The sequence below is a fragment of the Lates calcarifer genome, linkage group LG2 (assembly GCF_001640805.2).
Source record: "Lates calcarifer isolate ASB-BC8 linkage group LG2, TLL_Latcal_v3, whole genome shotgun sequence".
Classification (NCBI taxonomy): Eukaryota; Metazoa; Chordata; class Actinopteri; family Centropomidae; genus Lates; species Lates calcarifer.
In genome coordinates, this window is record NC_066834.1 from 13,159,095 (window position 1) to 13,178,656 (window position 19,562).

Genomic DNA, 19,562 nt, shown 5'->3' on the forward strand with positions numbered 1-19,562 from the left:
TTTTGATTTATTTGTTGTTGTATTTGTCTAGTGTCATGTCAGTGAGTGAGTCGAGGGCGATAGCGGATATTACCAGTCGACCTCAGCTGGTACCCACCCAACTTTACCTGATTTGAGACCCCTACCAGAGACCTGTGAATATACAGGAATTTTTGCTTTGTTTTGTATATTACTGTTATCAGCTCAAGGGACTTATGCAATGGATTGCCTACACTAGGCATTGTGTAGTTACTTGCAATACAATTCAAACATGGAGAAACGATAGATATGTATTTTAAAACATTATCTGTCTAACTATCTATATAAATAAAACTGGATTCTAAATATTAATTGTGTGTCAAGTTGACATGTTATGTAGCCTTGGAAAACAGGTATAAAAGGTTGCATCTACACAAACCAGAATATGAGGGATGAGACACATCAGCAGCCGTCTTGTGCTCTATTCAGATTCACAATCTTTTAGAACATCTCTTTAATTATTCCATCACCGTTGTGCAATGTAAAGTTATATTTATCAACATTATTATGTATTACCTATATTCATTCACCAATCCTCAACCCAGCTCCAGACTGGGAGGTTAATGAGTTCTCATACAAAACCTTTTCACCCCTCGGTCTTGGAGGACATGAAAAATTCAGCCATGCTTGAAAAGAGATTAGCTGCAAAGGACTATGAAGTATTATTGTCTTTTGTGTAGAACATGCTACACTAATTAGCTTAACATGCTGTAATTATTATTTCACTTTTGCAGTGATGGTAAGAGGCTGACTGGAGTGTTGGTTGTATTTTAAGGAACATGTTTTTTATGTTCTAAAACAAAAGAGAAATCGAATTAATTTACTACATCATTTGTAATTATAGATTTCTCTGCTTCATTCGGTCTTTGTTTTGATCCCTGCTCATCTGAACTGTGAGTCACTACAGCATCATGTACGAGAGTCTGACTCACCTGAGCTCTGCCTGGCAATAGATGACTCTGAACTCCCACTGCTCTTCATTAGCATCAAGTTCATTAGGCAGCTAATACCTGTTGCCCATGTTGGAGGGAGCTGATACTGCGGGGTTAGTAGCCATTAGCCAGTCTGTCCACCAGGCTTTGTCCTGCTCTGAACCCCATTCAGGAGAGGATATGACAAAGTGTATCTTTCATTACCCAAAAGACTGAGTTCAGCGAGTCATTAAGTGCAGCTTTGCAGGATGATGTGGTGAGTTTCTGTGGAGAGGCTGAGGATAGAGAGGATTGTAAAAGTGTATAATTACAAAAAGAGTGAGAGGGTGAACATATGGAGAGTCTCAGTGATAAAGATCAAAGAGAATGCACAGGAGAGGAGTGTGTGTCTGTGTGGGATAAAAGTACCTGTTGTTATATGTATAAGCTTGTTATGTTATGTGTTTGCATATATTGTGCAGTGCTATCACACACTGCTGTCCTTGTTCCACTCAGAAAGGCATTAGAGAGTGTGTGTGTTTGCCAAGGCTGCACCTCCTCTGGATGTTTATCCTGGTACTTCATTTTGGTCCTCAATGATAATACACAGTCTAAAGGGACCCTGATTGTCCTGCTTGACACGAACTCAGCTTCACACACACACACACACACACACACACACACACACACACACACACACACACACACACACACACAACGCTGACGAGTGGACTTACCCCACTGCCAAGTCCAATTAACGGCTACAGCCGCATCAGCATGCCCCTTGTGTTTGGTCAAAATTAATTTACCAACAAACTTTTTAATCAAATTTTCACCACAACCCCTGAGGGGTGATTGGCTCTCTGCACTCGAGTGTTTGGTGCTGCGATGTCTCTCTCCTACAATGGGGAGCTGTGATTCAGCTTGAAGCTATGAAGCATGGGTTTTTCTTGCTTGTTGTGAGTGTAAGAAAAATGATCCTTCAGCATTTCCTGCAGTTTGTTAAATTACAGCAAGCAACACAATCAAAGCTACAGTCTGTCTGCTGAAAAGCAAACGCTCAAATGTCAGAGGTTTTTGTGTGTGTGTGTGTGTGTGTGTGTGTGTGTGTGTGTGTGTGTGTGTGTGTGTGTGTGTGAGTTAAATAATAATATTCAGACAGACATCTAGCAAAAGTTAGGTACACTTGCTGCCTGTGAGAAATGTATTAGGATATCAAACCAACACATTCCAGCAGAATTTTAGAGGAGATTGGTTCCATATGTCAAACACATGTCCAATGTTTGAACACAACAGCTCTTATGAGATCGTCTCAGAAGCACGCTGCATATTTCATTGCTGTTACAGTGATGCCACAGTTAAGACTCCAGTATCATTTTATGAAAGTACTTAAAGTCTCACTACATAAATGTCAGTGAGACTTGTAACAGTAGAGCATTTTACCTCAATGTGATGTTTTAACCACCTGGTCTGACCGACTTTGGAGTCCTTCACTGCAGCAGATATAATGCTAATTCTCCATTTGCACAATGTAGTGTGACATATTTCTGTTTTTTACAAACTGCACATCATGTATGTAGTGTTTTTTGATAATGACCTGACCATTTGCATCTTGCATCAACTTAATTTGTCACCAGTCTGTATTTAGTTCAGTTCAATTAAATTTTATTTATATAGCGCAGAATCACAACAGGTTATCTCAGGACATTTTTCATATAGAGCAGGACCGTACTCTTTAGATTATTATAATTACAGAGCGAGACCCAACAATTCCCACCATGAGCAGCACTAGGCAACAGTGGCGAGGAAAAACTTATCTTTCCCAAACCTTAACCAAAAAGCTTTTGCTGCCTAAACCACAGGCAGGACTGTGAAGCTTTGCTGTCGCACTTGCCTTTTATATAAATGTAATTTTTTAGGAGAAACAGCTGCACCATGATTCAGAATGCCCTGACCAGCTTCTCCATGTCAAAAAGTACAGAGAGAGTCTACAAATAAACTCCAGAGTCAAACGTTAGAACAGGCTTTTGCCTGTGGTACGCCATATAACAAAGACTCGCGAGAGACAACAGCAACCATTGCAGCTTATATCTGCAAAGACATGGTCCTAATTTACACAGCTAAGAAACAGGGGTTTTGTGCATTGCTGAAAAAACTCCACTCCAGGTACAGACTGCCAAGCCAAAAACACTTCACACAAGTTGGGTTGCCACGTTTATATTACCAGTGTCAGGCCAAAGTAGAGGAGAGAATCCACAAAGTAGCGTACTGCACTGCAACAACAGATATGTGAACGAGCAGACAACACATCCCTATATGTTCTTTCCATGTGGAAATAATATATGTGTGGAAAGAAAATGTACTGTATCATGATATATAGATAGATTTTGGTCATGTCGCACAACCCTACAGTGTGACAGACAAACAGCATCAAAAACTGGGTTTGTTAATGAAAATCTTAAAGATTATAACTTTAAGATTGAACATTTGTGTTTCTACTGCAGTCCCTTCTCACACACAGACACATTCAGGTGAATCTATGTGATTGAGACAGCTTGGCCACAATATACAGAGGAGTGACTAGTTTGGTTTATTTATGCTTTGAGTGTCCTGAGGAAGATTTTTCTCCAAAAGCATTGACACAATTAAAATAAGTGAAGGAATCCATAGTTATACACATTGATTTCCTGAAATTCCTCATAATTAACAGTTAAAGTTTCTTTCTCATGGTCCATTCACCACCATTTTATTGACAAAATGTATTTTACTGTGAAAAGACCGACTTAATGATCTTTGCTTTGTCCCAACAACTTGATTTGTTTGCAAGCAAGGCTTGTCACAGCTGAGAAACAAAGCAAGGGAACTAAAATAAACTGCTCTAAACAGGCTCTGCTGCTGGAGACAGCACAGCACCTGTGTGTCAGTGACAATGATGGGATAAATGGATTCATTAGACCTGTTAAACCTGAAAAATGCACAAGTGGCTTTAAAGGAAAACAAAAGCTTGTGTTCAATACAAGCCACTTGTGCAAGAGTTTCTTTATATAGGACTTTCCATTGTAATCCACTCAAGGCAAATTAGTTACACTTGGCAGGTTAATAAGGAAGTGGGCAAGAAATCATGCACTTAATTATTAAAGGAGTAGTCATGCAAATATTGTTGTCTTCTTTCTCTAGTCCTGTATGGTGCCAGAAAACACATGAAACATGCAGTACCTGTCAAAAATTTGGACACACCTTCTAATTTAATGGTTTTTCTTTATTTTTGCTATTTTCTACATCGTAGATTAATATTGATGCCATCAAAACTATGAAGGAACACATAAGGAATTATGTAGTAAACAAAAAAGTGTTTAACAAACCAGAATATGTTTTGTATTTTATATTCCTGAAAGTTGGCACCTTTTGCTTTGATACTTTACAGCTTTGCACAGTCTTGGCATTGGAGTTTGTGAAAACAAAAATCACTGACTGATATTGTAATGTTCCTTGTTTGATCACAACAGTAGCGTTGTCATTGAGGTGATGGAGAAAATGGCAAAATTAGCCAGAAATACCTGTTTAATTTTAGACTGTAAAAGATTAACATGTTTGAAAGAAACTTAGAAACTAGACATGAGCTGTAGCTCCTGATATAAATACACTGTATTCTGGATTAGTTACAGGGGAGTTTGATACTGAAGCAACTAATCTGTGGGTTTTTTCAAAAATGTATAGTTTTGTGCTTTAGCTGCTCTGTTAACAGATGTGGAGAAAATAGACTCCATCAGCAAACAAATTTCAGTCTGCTGTTTTCCCATCAAATCCCCAGAGTCCCTCTCTTTCTACTTCTGTATGCCATCAATCTTGTGTGGCTGAGAGTGAGAGGGGAAATGGACTGGCACCTCACCTCGGAAACCTTTTGATTACCCATTTTCCGTCTAATGCCACGTGAGCCCACGCCGGCCAAACCTCATGACAGACAACCCATTAAGGAATATAACGACTTACCCACTCTGCTCTGCTTTCCTGCCTGCCCTCCCTCCCCTCCTCCACAGTCTCAACAATTCTCTCTCTCCCCCTCTCTATGCACTCTGATTAATTTCCAAACTAACTTGTTTATCGTCCACTGCTGCCTTTCAGCTGAAGTGGCCGGCACAATAGATCCTTTTTCTCCCCACACGACTGCCTTCACTTTGACTTTGAAAATGGCCAGGAATTATTCATTGGTCGTCTTTTTCCACTTTACATTTGCTCAGAGAAGAGGAGCACAATCGCAGCCTCCCCAGTCTCTTTATTTCCTCACCCACTTCTCCCTCAGTCATTTTGCACTTCAAGCCATCTTGACCTTTCTCAAAGTGGCTTGTGGTGCAGAGGAAGGAGCCAGCATGACCTCCAAGTGAGTGGGAAGGTTGGTCTGTTGATTCTTAAAAGATCCCCTAAATATTTAGAGTTCACTGGTCCTTTATTGAGGAACTGTCTTACACGGGACACACAGCAAGAGGACAAAGCAAATGTAGACTGGGGGAAAAAAATGTAGAGCACCACCTTGATACTTAACGTGCACTGCATGTTTCCATACTTGTCAGTGTGAATGTCATGCTCTCAAAGAATATCAAGTGTGAGGATGAAAGTGCATGAATTGAGACACAGACACAGTTAGAGAGCAGCTGGTGAACATAGCGGATCATTTAGCTGCTAAAGAGACACATATTTACCTCAGGAGCTGGTGGAGCCCAAAAACAGAACTAAAAGAGAAGGCATACTGTACTTTCATTCATCATGTTGCTTTAAAAAATATCTTCAGATTAATGATGCTCTGTGTCTTCACCTTTCACCTTATCTGGCCTTAAAGGTGAAATAATATGTCAGTTTTGTGTTTACAGCTTGTTGTGCTGCTACTAAAACTGAATGCAGTTGATGCAGGTTCAAAGTAAAAAACGGGACTACTCTTCAATGTCTCTCATGGAGTGATGTGCTAGGATAAAGATCTGTCCTCTGACCTCAGCCAAATGGAACCATCAGCTGTCTGATGTGCACCCCTCACCTCTCTATATTTGTCAGTGGGTCGGTGGGAGGACAGCCACCTGCCAAAAGCCATTAGACCTGAACTCAAATTTATGCTCCAAGTTTGCATAAAAGGAGATCATTAAAATGCAATTACCACACAAGAAAGCAAACTGGACTATGCCTGAACACACACACACACACACACACACACACACCACAAAAAAATTAAGCAAAACGTTGCCACATCTCATGCATCATTCCACAGCAAAATTGTTGACGGCCACTAATGACAGCAATTATTTAGTCTTAAAAAAAAAAACTATGCAAAAAGTGCAGAGCAAAGAAATCAGTGAAAACTCTTGGCCTGATATGTTTTGCCCACGGTCTAAAGATGACTGTTCCTAGCATTGATTAACGCAGTGTTGACTTTCCTGGCTTATTATCTGGACATGACAATGGCCTCATTAAAAGAAAACTCAATCACCTAGATGCACAAACTAATTCAAACGCATCACACAGTCATTGAGTCAGTCAGTGTCACAGTAAACTGTCACTTTATTCCAGGCCTGTGAGCAGTAAACTGTGTCATCCATCTGGTCTGTCCTCCATCACAGCCCCACCCCCCCTCATCGACCCATGTCCCATACAGCCTGAAATATGCTGCCACTAATTACAATTATTAATTGAAAAAAGGAAATCAATGGCTCTGAATTAAACACAGGCGTACATGTTTGTATATGGGTCAGTCATCTCTTAATAACTCAGCTCAGCTTGACATAGTTGTCTACTGACAGGGTGTATGAAAACTCAGCTGCGGTTCACACATAGTTAGCAACATACTCGTACAGTCTGAGTTCCTGTTATCGGCGACTTTCATCTGTTTGTTTTGGAGGTGAAAGTGGCTTACTACAGAAAAACACCCACACCCTGCTGCTTCTTTTATAAAGTATTGTTTACTCATTTGTCAAGGGAGTGCACAGTGGCTGTCTGACAGTGTGCTGATGAAAATAGTTTTACTCATGCAAGCAGTGTGGTCATGAATAAAGTGGTGCATTTTCTGTGCAATAGCAGGGTGGTGCTGTTTGAAATATAAATGTACTGTACTTCTGTTTCATGACTGTATACTTCCCAGAGGCACAGCGTGTCCCCGTTGTTGACCTTTCTCAATGAGCCTGTGGGACTTCTCAGTAAAAGAACAGTCTGGGTGTGATTTGCTGTGTGTAAAGTAATATTTTTTTTCATATAAAAAAATCCATTTCTTAACTCTGCAGAGACAATAATGAGTTGACCAATATAGTGTTTTAAAATTTCTTACCTTGGTTGTTAAGGTCTGACGTTTGCTTTCTGTATTCTGCTGCATAGGTGGTTATTGTATTTGCGTTTATGGAGGCAATGATAGCAATTTGTAAGAGAGCAGTATTTAATAATAGATCATAATGGGCCAATGCTGTGTGTGTGTGTGTGTGTGTGTGTGTGTGTGTGGTGTGTGTGTCTGGTGTGTGTGTATGTGTGTGTGTGTATGTGTGTGTGTCTGCGTGTGCGTACTGACTTGATAGTTCCCTGGCTGTTGCCCAGCAGTGCAGCTGAGAGGGCGTTCATTGGCTGTCAGTAGCATTGATCCACAGCATCTCAACAGGGTGAAATCTTGAGCTGGACGACAGATACAGAACAACTTTCTGATCATTTATTCATCCCTGCAACAAACCATTTAGTGGCTCTCAATTCAGTGAAAATGGGGCTGAAACTACAGAAACCTGGCCACAGTGTAGTGTATAACTTCATGTTGTGTATCACATCCTGTGAGTGTGTTATGGTGGATGTGTCTGGATGTAGATTTGTGTTGTTTTTCTTTTAACTGATGAATAACTTAAACATTAGATGCCTAATGGTTTTATTAACGATTAATCATTAGTAGGAATAACTTTTGGGTTGCCAGGTTTTGAGGTTCATCCTCCGTCAGTGGCAGTTGTTGACATTACTGCTATCTCAAATCAGTTCAGTTCAGTACATTTAGATGTAGCACACTGTGTACATAATATACTCACTGGTGTTGTGTGTGAATTTCAACAGGATCCTGTTGTCTCAAATCAAACACAGCCCAAATGAAGATTGCAACACGTGACCTCGACTGTTGTTTGTCAAAATATCCACCGGCTGCTTTGCTCACGTAAAGGTGTTAAAGGCATCTGGTGGTAAGAATTTCAACCAAATGAATACCTGTCTCCTTACCCTTCCCTTTCCAAGTGTGTTGGAGAGTCTACAGTGCCTGTCAGGTGACAAAATGGTGAAGAGGTTTGTTTAAATATCCATATTTAGATATTGTATTTAGTTGTTACTCTTTGTCTTCTGTATACAAGCTGCGGCATTAACATAAAATTGCATATATAGAGCCACTGGTTCAGTTGGTGCTTGGCTGCAACTGGCAATGCAACATGGTGGACTTCCTGGAAAGAGGTCCATGTAGATCCCTATGTAGATGGCTCATTTTAACCAAACAAAAACATTTCTTGGTTTGTTTTAGGTGATTAAACATTAATAATACCATACTTATGCTTGTATTTCTTCTAATTAATCCCTGGTAATGTTACACTGATCCTTTGGAAAAAAGTTTTGCAGTCTTGTCCACTGTTTTACATGACATATAAATTACTCATCATTCTTTGGTTGCCATTTTCATAAGTTTGAAAATTAGGTGGTTTTAATGTGGCTGATCAGTGTATATTTGCCTTTAAACTAGACTTTTGTGTCCATACTCCCCCTGCCCCTTGCGTGCGCTCATATTTTTGTCCAGGTGTTCACTAATAAACTCAAATAAAATCACACTGAAGTTCAGATGCCGGCCCTCAGAAACCCAGAACGAGATCAGTGAGACAAATGAGTGCGGCTGCTGCTCCATAGATCAACAGATGGTCCAGTGGCAGTTGCAGAGCTGCAGTGTTTTCGACCATTCAGCAGTTATCGCTCTGCCTCACTTATTGGCAGGATATTCCCCCCTCGTTCCCGTCCGATCGGGCTGCTCGTCGATCACCCTCTCACTGCCAGCATTTATCTTTTTATGGGGGAAGCAGTTCATTTTCTCATCATATTAGAGCTGATGTGATTAAAACATCTTGTCACAGACCTTGTCACCTAAATCTTAGTTTGTAAGATGAGTAGTTTTCGTCTTTATTCAGTGTCTGTCTTCGTCTGGGTCATTAATTTAAAATCAAAGTGATATCTGTGCTCTCTTTATGGGGGTAGAACACCGTGTCTTTGTGGTTTAGATTTACTTTGATTCCTCCAAATAAACAAATAAGCAAATAAATAAATAATTACTCAAACTTTTTGTGTGAAATGCCCTCTAGTGGGCCTTTGGTCGTCAACAATCAATGTTCTCCTCTGTGTGTTTTCACTTGTCCACCGCTCTCTGATTCAGTCAGCTGAAAAATAAAGCACTATATCAAGAGCCAAAACAAAAGTAGCTAATTCAATTGTGGATGTTTTTTCTGCCCTTGTGAATGGACACTTCTGAATGCAGAGCTGTTTTTTTTAATTTCATACAGTTAATCACTCCTAACCTTGTGGTCCACCTTGTAATAGTATTGACTGGTGGACACAAGCAGGTTTGATTAATGAAAAACACTCATCAGGCAGATGTCAGTGACAGGTTAGAGCAGAGATATTTTCAGTGTTAATTTAATGCTGGAGAGGATTTCTATTTTTTAACAAAAAGCAATGGTTAAAGTACAACAAATGTTACCTAAACAAAGGAAGGACATTCTTCAAAAAGGAAACTAGTTTACAACAAACTTTTGCTGATCTGATTGCAATAAGGCTTGCTCTATATTTCATTACATTTCCATTCTTATATTCAAACTAAATATGATGCTTGTCTCCCAAGGGACTGTTATTACGAAGCTCCTCTGGTTTCTTTCCAGTCCATATTATTTTCCAGTGACTGTAGAAATTCTGGTGTTGTTTATTCTACAATTCACAAATAGCTGCCTCTACTTTTGGTTTTGACACAACAAATACCTCTGCATGAACTTAGGGAGTTTGACGTATAGTTTTCTAAAATATCACATTTTCTCACACTGGTTAGAAACAGTAGATTAATTTATTTATCAGTGCTAAGAAAAGTTTGCCTGTTAGTCATAGTTTAGGAAATCATCCTCATTTAGTGACTTCCTCCTGTGACTGTAGTAGGATGCATGTACAGGATGTTTGGAGCTGTGAATGTGAAGTAGGTCTACGTATGTGTGGTTCTACTAAAGACCACACTCAGTAGAATTTTCTTGAATAAATAAAACTTGAGGAAAAACAAATCTCTGCACAATCAAATGAACACAGCCTGTAATGCATATTGAAATATTTTTGTACAGGCCGCAGAGCACTTTTGTGAAAGCAAAACAACTCAACCAGCTGACTTCCACCTGATAATGACTAATGAATGATTATTGCATTTGCATAACTTTTGCTTGTGTCATGAAAAAGCAGTACAGTGAAACCCTTAAGGTTTTTTCTTTCCTTTTCTGCGAATGGCTGGAGAGACAAGAGAGAACAGCATTTTAAGTAGGTGCAATAGACGATTTAATGACAACATCAATCAGCCATGCACAGTGTGTGCAGACATTACCTAAAGCACTTCACAGGGTTATACAATATAATACTTTTCAACACAACGATAAAATAGGACCTGTATGAAATTTTCATATTCTTGCCTAATCATATCATGTACTTCAAATACTAATATTGCTGAAAAAGTACTTTTTTCCTCTTTTTTTTTAAAACAAGATATGGCTCTTATAATTTGCTTAGCACTCAGTGTATTATAACCTTATTATGCTGGTGTAAAGAGACCTGCCAGTTTGACTTGTGGCAGTATTACAGCAGCAGTTCCACTTGAATAAGTTGAAGTAAATAAAGCAGTTGCACCTAATAGAAATATACAACAGCAGCAGCAGCAAGTAGCAATAATGGGATTTCTTTGAAGCAGCTATCATCAATATTTTTATATATAACAATATATGAAATGATGGTATGATAACAATGTGACAATGTGCAGGTGTCTCTGGTGGTGATGAACTTTTAGAGAATCATCAGCTGAATATGGAGCTTTATGGTGAGTTTCATTAGGGAACCCCAATTTCACCATCTTGATTCTAATGGAAAAAGTTAAACAAGAATTTAAGTTGGTTTCTGATCAGCAACAAAGACTTCAGACAGATATTACAGGGAAGCATTATAAAAGGAATAATTACTTGCCTTGCATTCAAAATTATGTAAGTCCGACTAAAACTTTCCTGACACACAGTAGCCTCTATAGGTTTGTTTTTGTAAGGACACGTGCTACTGTTAAAGTGTTTATAAAACATTACACATAACAATCAAACTTAATTAGGCTGGGCTGACTTTCTCCTTCCTTCCCCTGCCTCCCATCATATCTGCAGGCCATAAGGTAATTTGACATTTAAATGTATTTTTGCAAAAAATATGCCAAAATGTCAAAGTCACTCTCACAACATGTCCAAATGTTTGGCTCAACTCACTTTAACTGCAGGGAGTTACTAGATTACATTCTGCGGCTGTGGCTCAGGAGGTAGAGCAGTCGGCCACCAATCAGGAGGTCGGTGCTTTGATCCCCGGCTCCTCCAGTCCACATGCCGAAGTATCGTTGGGCAAGATACTGAACCCCAAATTGCCTCCGATGTGTGTCATCGGTGTGCAATGTGTGTGTCTGTGCTAGAAAGCACTGTTTGTATAGAACAAGTGCTGTATGAATGTTTGTGTGAATGTGATCTGTAGTGTGAAGCACTTTGAGGTCGAAAAGACTAGAAAAGCGTTATATAAGTACAGTCTATTTACCGTTTACCATTCTAAAGTTTGTCATAAACCAAGTTGATTTATCACTACTAAGCACTACTAAGCTGTATTAGTTATCCATATAAGATGATTATTTACTTGATTTTAGTTTCAGTTCACACAGAGCTTTGCTGCCTGCTTTGAAGCTTGAACAGAGAGTTTGAGAGAGATACAAAAATTGTTTGACGCAAATAAAATAGCAACATTCAAAAATTGGGAAAAGTAGTAGTTTAGTTTAGACTTCATTCACATCTGGCATTAAACTGTGTCTCATATCCACATTGTATCTAGATATGATATAAGGCATCATGTTTTCAGATCTGTCCCATTCTCGTGAACTCGATATGTCAGTAATGCCTTGAGGGAATCTTTTCAAATTTGGCCCAAATGTTCACTTGGACTCACAGATGAAGTGAGTAGATTTTTGTAGTCAAAGGTCAAAGGTCACTGAACCAGAACCAGACTCAGGGTGGGTGGCCATCTGCCATCGATCAGTTGTGTTGAGGGACAGAGAGAGAGGGAGACAGAGACAGGGAGAAAGAGAAAGGAAGAAGAGGAAGAAGAAAACTAGTGATAATTATTGTAGTAGTTGGTGGTTTGCAGTCACAGATCCAGACTTTACAGCTCTGGAGGAGGAAATACCTGCAGGAAATGACAGGAGGAGAGAGGAGAGTAAGCACAAAACTGTAGGATGAGAGGATGTTAATTACATGCATATGCAGGTACTCTTTGTATCGTATGTAAAGATGGATACCAGTCTGTGTCTGTCTTCTGCCCAGGAGTGTTGGGTAGACAAATGATCTTCTGTTGTAGACCATATCTCCCTCTAGAACATAAATTGAGGTATTTGTGTATATTTGAACTTCAGAGAGAGAAATTGTTTCTTTCCTGTTTCCAGTCACTATGTTTCTGACGTCTGGCAGTTACAGACAGAAAATCTCCATTATAGCACTTTTTTTTTTTACCAGAGAGAAATACAAAAAACGAATAAATAATGCAGAAAGACTAAAGTATATATGAGTCATGAAGAAATTAGTGTTTTGTGTTTTGACTCATTTGGAGTCCTTTAGCTTTCTCTGAGCTTTAAAGTCTGTGTTTTGTCTGGAGTTTCTCCTGCTAGGAGTCAATTATACAACTTGATTGCTTCCCTCTCTGTAGTCATTCTGTGAGGGAAAAAAAAAAAGAAAAAGAAAAAAAGAATCATCTTCTGACTTGTGAGTTATCATGTGTCACCCTCTGTGTTGTTTCTGTACAGGTTTCCTGAATAGCATCTAATGTTAAACACTGGTCAGTAAGAGCTAATTGAAAGTCAGGTTTTCTATGCCATAGAATATGTCTGTAATAAATGAATCTCATAATGACAGAAATTCTTGTCTTTCTGTGTGGGTGGGTTGTATATGAATCCTCCAATTAGCTGCAGCATTAAAAAGTAAGTTTTAAACATCAATATTTCAGTGTGTTCACCGTGTAATTGTGAAGGGTAAAGGCAGTAATGGACTTTTGGACATTTGGAAGCTTCTAATTGCTTCTCTGTCTGCTCGTACCTCTGTTTATGATAGGTTGTAATTTATTGAGTTCTTGCTATAAAAACAGTAAAAACAAAAACTATTCTTCATCACTAAAATGAGTAAATAGCCATTTGAAAATCAGCCAAGCCTGAGGTTTTCATACCTGCAGTACAAATCATCTAGTAACAGAGGCATTAAATGTCTTTTCACTGTAGTTTTCAAAGGGAAATGTTACTGTGATAAACTGCCTATTGAATCTGCTGAGCAGGCTCAAGGTTTCAAAACAAAACACATTTAACCAGCTTTGTAAAGGGTTTACATTGAAAATTTACAAAAGCCTCCAGATGCATTTCATTTTTTCTTTACTGTAGAAAAGCTGCAGCCTCCCGCTTACATTAAGAAAAACATGATGTTAGACTCTACCAGGAAGAAATGACTTTGGTGTCCCTATTTCATTTACATCTGTTTTCTGCCTCTTTTGGTGCAAAATGGCAGCTCTAAGATGAAGCCCCCTTTTCTTTTGATTTAAATGTAAACCTGTTGTTTCAGATCACTGCAACATATTCAGCACTAAACAGTGATAAATGGCATTAAACTACATAGACATGACATGTGAAATGTCCTTGAAAGTGGCCTGTTATTTTATGCCATCCCATGATATACATCACACATGCTAATATATTTACTGCTCTTGTATACAGTACATATACACACAACCAGTAATGACATTGCCTTGCAGTCTCCACTACCAAACATTCACTGAGTGACAGGTATTTCTCTCAGGCTCTTTGGTTTGCTTGTAGTTTAACTTATCCTGGCCAGCTAAGTCAGAGATCTTATTCTGGCTCGTATTATTATACTGTATGATATTAAGCCCAAATATCCCGATTTCTTCTCATCAGCTTGCACCAAATAGCCCTTCTTTTCTAACTCTCATTCAATATGAAACTACCACCAGCAGCCAGTTAGCCTTAGCTCACAATATAAAATAGATGCAGGGGGAAACAGCTAGCCTGGCCCTGTCCAAATTAGAAAAGCAAATTATCCACCAACACCTGTAAATGTAACTAATTAATAACTTGTTTGTTTAATTCATACACAAACAGAAATGTAAAAGTGACAGTTTGAGGCACATATTAACTAACAGATGTGAGAGTGGTATGAGTCTTCTTCTGAACCAGTATCTGAAAACCAACATGCTTTGAAAAACAAAACCTCTGCATGAGAAAAGGTCTAAAACTGCATGGCTTCAAAAGACTGCCACAGGTTGGGAGTGTTATCTAGGTATGTTTAGACATGAGAGAAAAGAGGCAAACGTCTTGTGCAAGCTCAGATTTTATTAACAAAGAGTTACTACACCATAGACAAACCTAGAAATATTCCTTAAAGAGTTAGCCCTCGCCAAAGTATATTATACAGCTCTTAATTTAGTGCAGAAAGTTCTGCTTAGTGCCAGGGAGCTACTCTTGATCAAAGTCATTAGTCACTTGATTTGGACTCTTTGCTGCTGAATAATTGAGGCTGTGAGAGGATAAAGGATTTGACTATGCTGGCTCACTAGTTAAGAGAAATAAAGAGAACTCCCCTCTTTGAGCGAGAGACAGGAGGAGCAAAGAAACAGAGAGAGAGAGAGAGGACAGGAGAGAAAGGAAGAGACTAAATTAGAGAAAGATTGAGAGGGAGGGAGCGCGAGTCTGATTTATGCTTTGTCTGCTCATTGCTCTGTCCACCACAGTACTGATGAAACATTTAACACTATAATATCTGTGAGACTACCTCCCACGTTTGGGGAGAAAAGTTCCCCAAGTCTGGACAACTTTTGTCCATCTTCCTGCAGCTCATCTTGCCGCCATTTTCCAGGGTTTTTCCCTTTTAACTTAAGGCCATTCATTCAGAGCTCTTGGCACTCAGTCTCTGGGTACCTAAGTTCCTTTCTGGGGAGTGCAGTTCACCCTGTGAGCATATATCAAAAAGATAATAGTGCTTTGATTTATGCTATCTGTGATGATGTAATATACAATAAAATGTTCCATCTTTTCCACCTGTTCTCATCTAATTTCTTCTGGTTCTGATTTATACCAGCAATTCATCCACTTACAGACCTGTGATTTATTTTCTGAATACATATCCTGAAAATCTGCTCCTCTTTTATCAGTGTGTATTTAAAGGGAAGCAGACAAGTTAAAGAACCACCTCCCCACCCGTCACAATAAACTAAAAATAACTGGTGCGCCTGGTAAAACACAGATTTCCTTTTTGTACGTAAGAGGCCATTAGAATACAGGACAAATAGCAACCCATAATTCATTGTCCCATGTTAGTTGCACTTTATTCAGCAGAACACTGGATGCAGTGGCCCAGAGAATTAAAATGCTAAATACTGGACTTTCTGCTGTTTCAGTCTGATGGGACGACTGTGTGGAGGAAGCTGCACCAGTTCCTGAATCCATCACGCTGCATGTCACCACTGCAGCCTGATGTTTGTGGTGTTGTGCTCTGGGCTTTTATCATGTGTCGTCAGGATGAATGAGAAGCAGTATCTGAGTGTTAATGTATGTCTGAGTCTCAGTTACAGTCGGATTTATCCCGATTTTAAATGATGTCCAGCACATTTCAACCTGGTGTATTTCCCATAAATGTGGCTATTGTGGGAGAATTAGTGGTGATGACTTTGCATTTGCCACCTCTGTTGTAGAGATGTGAGGACACTAGGATGTTTACATTAATCATTTCAAACATGTGATTCTGGGTCTGACTGAAAGTAAACACAGTTGTAGCTGCGTGGAACAGCCTGGCTGCATGAATCCTCATTTCCTCGTATCGCCATGAAACATCATAATTGTTTAAATAACTTGTTCATTTATTGTTCACATAACAAGGACAATGTTGTGCCTTTTTCAGACTTAGGTTGGAGAGTAAGGCTAATTGTCATTGTCCGTAGGGATGAAATGAAATGTAGTCTACGGACTGTTGTAACCAGCATCATTTCAGGGGAACATCTGTAGGATGAGAGCTCATCATGACACAACTCTGGGGAGCTCATTTTTAGCCAGAATGAAACTATATAAGCAACAGCGTTTTGCAAATAAACCTGACTAATCAGTTGAAATTACAGTTTGGGTTGTTCTACATTTATCCTCACTTTACATTCAGCAGATTCTTTCCTCTTGACTACAGCGCCAGACATTGACATTTACTGGCAAATTCAAATCTAAGGGCAAAATATGAAGTATTCTGCCTCCAAGTCAAGTTGAAAGTTAAGTAGAGTGTATTAGAGTTGTAGCAGTACTACCTGGAAACCGGACACGAGGGCTTTATTTTATTGAAATCCTAAATTTTCCCATGAAGTAATTAGTGTTTTAATAAAAAATTTTTACAACAGCAACACAGAATCAGCGACAGGAATTTTCCACAGCTGCACCAAGACTCTTCTCAAAAGCATCAGATTGACTGAAACTCTTCCTGTACTTTAATGTGTATCTTCAGTCTATATGGGTTTATAGTTTTAAATCACTTTATAAGTAAAGTTGAGTTGGCTCGCCTGCATTTAGGTATTTCTCTCAGTATGAAGAGATCACAGACCAGCTGGGTGGGTAAACATCAACGTGCTGTGTGGAGTTTGCTGGTGTCAGGATGAACTGCTTTAACTGCAGCTCAGCCTGTCACTGACATTTAGAGCTGATGATATGCAGAATCACCACCTCAGGGAAGTGTTCAAGGTGCCTCAGTGCAGGTTAAAGTGCTATAAAATTATGTCTGTCAGTATTCATGAAGACTGAGACCAGTACTTTTGTTTTGGATTGCATGTCTTATAACAGGTAACAGAGGTGAACACACACACACATCATTTGAACCATGTTCTGGAGCAATTGTACAAGTCAGACTAGGCTGGTTTTATCTTATTGTTTGCATTTAATTTGAGCATTTGTTTGACTGTTACACATTTATCAGGGCTGCAATTTAAAGTGTAAAGCTGGCACTAATTGTGTTTGCAGTCTCTGTTTTAAGCATCTTCATTGTCTGCACTTGTTAATGTGGTGATAAATTCTCTTTATAGGTTTTTCTCTTTGATGAGCAGTCACAGTATTTCTTTCCTGCTACAGTTTAGATTTTTTTTTCCATTTCAGCCTCTTTTCTATTATTTAATCCATATATAACACTCTTCTTTATATGTTATAAACCTATTTGATTAAAAGAATACAATGTAAGGATTTCTTTTAAAGATTTAAATCCGTGTCTCTGCTATGTGATCACTTGAGAGCTGCTCTTACACACTGTAAGTAGGACTTAGTTACTTGATAAGTGTGTCTTATTTCTCATTTTCAGCAAAGAACTTTGTTACTCCTCAGTTGGCTTTCAGAGCTTTATGAAGTTTCATTCTTAGATGTCAGATAAATATGGGTCCTGTACTCTTCGCACTCTCTTCTCCTCCTCTTATCTCACCTCACCTCACCTCACCTCACCTCACTTCTCTCCTCTCTTCTCTGTTGAACATTACACTCTCGCACACAGATTACTTAATTTTCAGGCATCCATGAATCCTCCACAGCCCTCAGACCTCATGACTCATGCAGATATTGAAGATTACACAGTTTTAAATCACACGTTGACTCGCTTACACACACATACACTCATATCTTTTCCTCTCTGTCCAGGCTGTGAGAGTGACTTCTGGGGTCCCCACTGCACAAACCGCTGTCAGTGCCGGAATGGTGCCAAATGTAACCCGATAACTGGAGCCTGCGTCTGCACCGACGGCTACCAGGGCTGGCGCTGTGAGGAGCCCTGTGACCCCAACTTCTACGGCAAAGACTGCCTGCTGGAGTGCCAGTGCCTCAATGGTGCCACCTGTCATCATCAGACTGGCGAGTGCCTCTGCGCACCTGGATACACTGGGGCCTTGTGAGTGGCTGTTTTAGCTTTCTTAATGTCTTCCCCTCTGACGTCTGAGCTCCCTCTAGATTCCACATAAATGTGCTGATGGGCTTTTACATTATTACATCACACCTCAACATAAATAGCTGCTTTTTCTGCTTCTTCTGTCTTTCCCATCCAGCTGTGAGGAGCCTTGTCCTCCTGGTAAACATGGCTCCCTGTGTGAACAGCGCTGCCCCTGTCAGAACGGAGGGACGTGCCATCATGTCACTGGAGAGTGCTCGTGCCCCCCTGGCTGGGTGGTACGACCCGCACCACACTCACAACAAAACCAACTAATCTGTTCTTGTTTTTAATCCCAAAGCTGAGAACACGGAGAACTGAGAACTAAGGATGAATATTTGATATTATAGTTTTTCAATGTTAAAAAAAAAGTTTGCCAAGCTGGAAAAGCCTCCTTAATGGCATTTAATTTCATCAGGGGACACCCAATTATATTTTGAAACCAGCACTTATGAAACTTTTAAAGGGTTCAGAGCTGTTTAGTCATCACCTGCACCTGCTCAGACTCACAATTAACAACAACAAAACTATCAAACAGACATACAAGCAAAGGTAAAAATATGATTGCAGGTCTCACTGTAGAAGCAAATGCACAATGACTGGCTGATAATGGGGCTCTCTTATTGTAAATTAACTCACAAAACCTTAAAAAATACCTGATAAATCATGATTTTTTTTATTTTTTATTTTTTTGCTTGAAATTGAAGGTTATGTTAAGATTAACGTCATCAGCCTGAAAAGTTTTTCAGCAGGTACAATTGACGTCACTGCTGTCATCTACTGTGACAAATAACTCAGTTTGATAAACTAGACTGACTAACATGGGCTCTGTCTTACACACAGTACATTCTTAAATACTTTGTTCACATGTTTGATGTAATCCTCCTCCTCAGGGCCCAGTGTGCGCACAGCCATGTCCATTCGGGTCATTCGGCATTAATTGCTCCCAGGAGTGCACGTGCCGTAATGGAGGCCTGTGCGACCACATCAGCGGCCAGTGTCAGTGCACAGCTGGCTACATTGGAGAGAGGTACAGTATGAAAGTGGGATCTCACAGTTGATCATATAAGATTTTATTAAACTCTATTGGACTCCTCAGGGAAATTTATCTTGTTGTGGCTGCAGATATTAGAACAAAATTCAGTAGGGGGGGAAATAAACATCAGCATACAGTAGAATATGTAATAAACTGTAAATACGGTGCAGAAGCTAATAGAAACAATGAGGAACTACAGATCTAATCATTTTATCTTTTTACATAATACATTTCATCTTACAGAGTATAGTTCTACTCACTCAACTTAATTTTTCAAAACACAGTAAAAAAAATCATTTGTTAACACTTAAGGAAACACTG

At 39.4% G+C, this 19,562-nt stretch overlaps 1 protein-coding gene across 1 annotated transcript in view; it reads left to right on the forward strand.

Moving 5' to 3' along the window:
• LOC108894325 (multiple epidermal growth factor-like domains protein 11) overlaps positions 1–19,562 on the forward strand; it is a 114,517-nt gene that overhangs the window by 53,850 nt on the left and 41,105 nt on the right. The window contains exons 8-10 of the mRNA XM_018692969.2: positions 17,923–18,169; positions 18,324–18,444; positions 19,099–19,235. Coding sequence (XP_018548485.1) covers positions 17,923–18,169; positions 18,324–18,444; positions 19,099–19,235 — 505 coding nt within the window. The remainder of the gene's footprint in view (positions 1–17,922; positions 18,170–18,323; positions 18,445–19,098; positions 19,236–19,562) is intronic.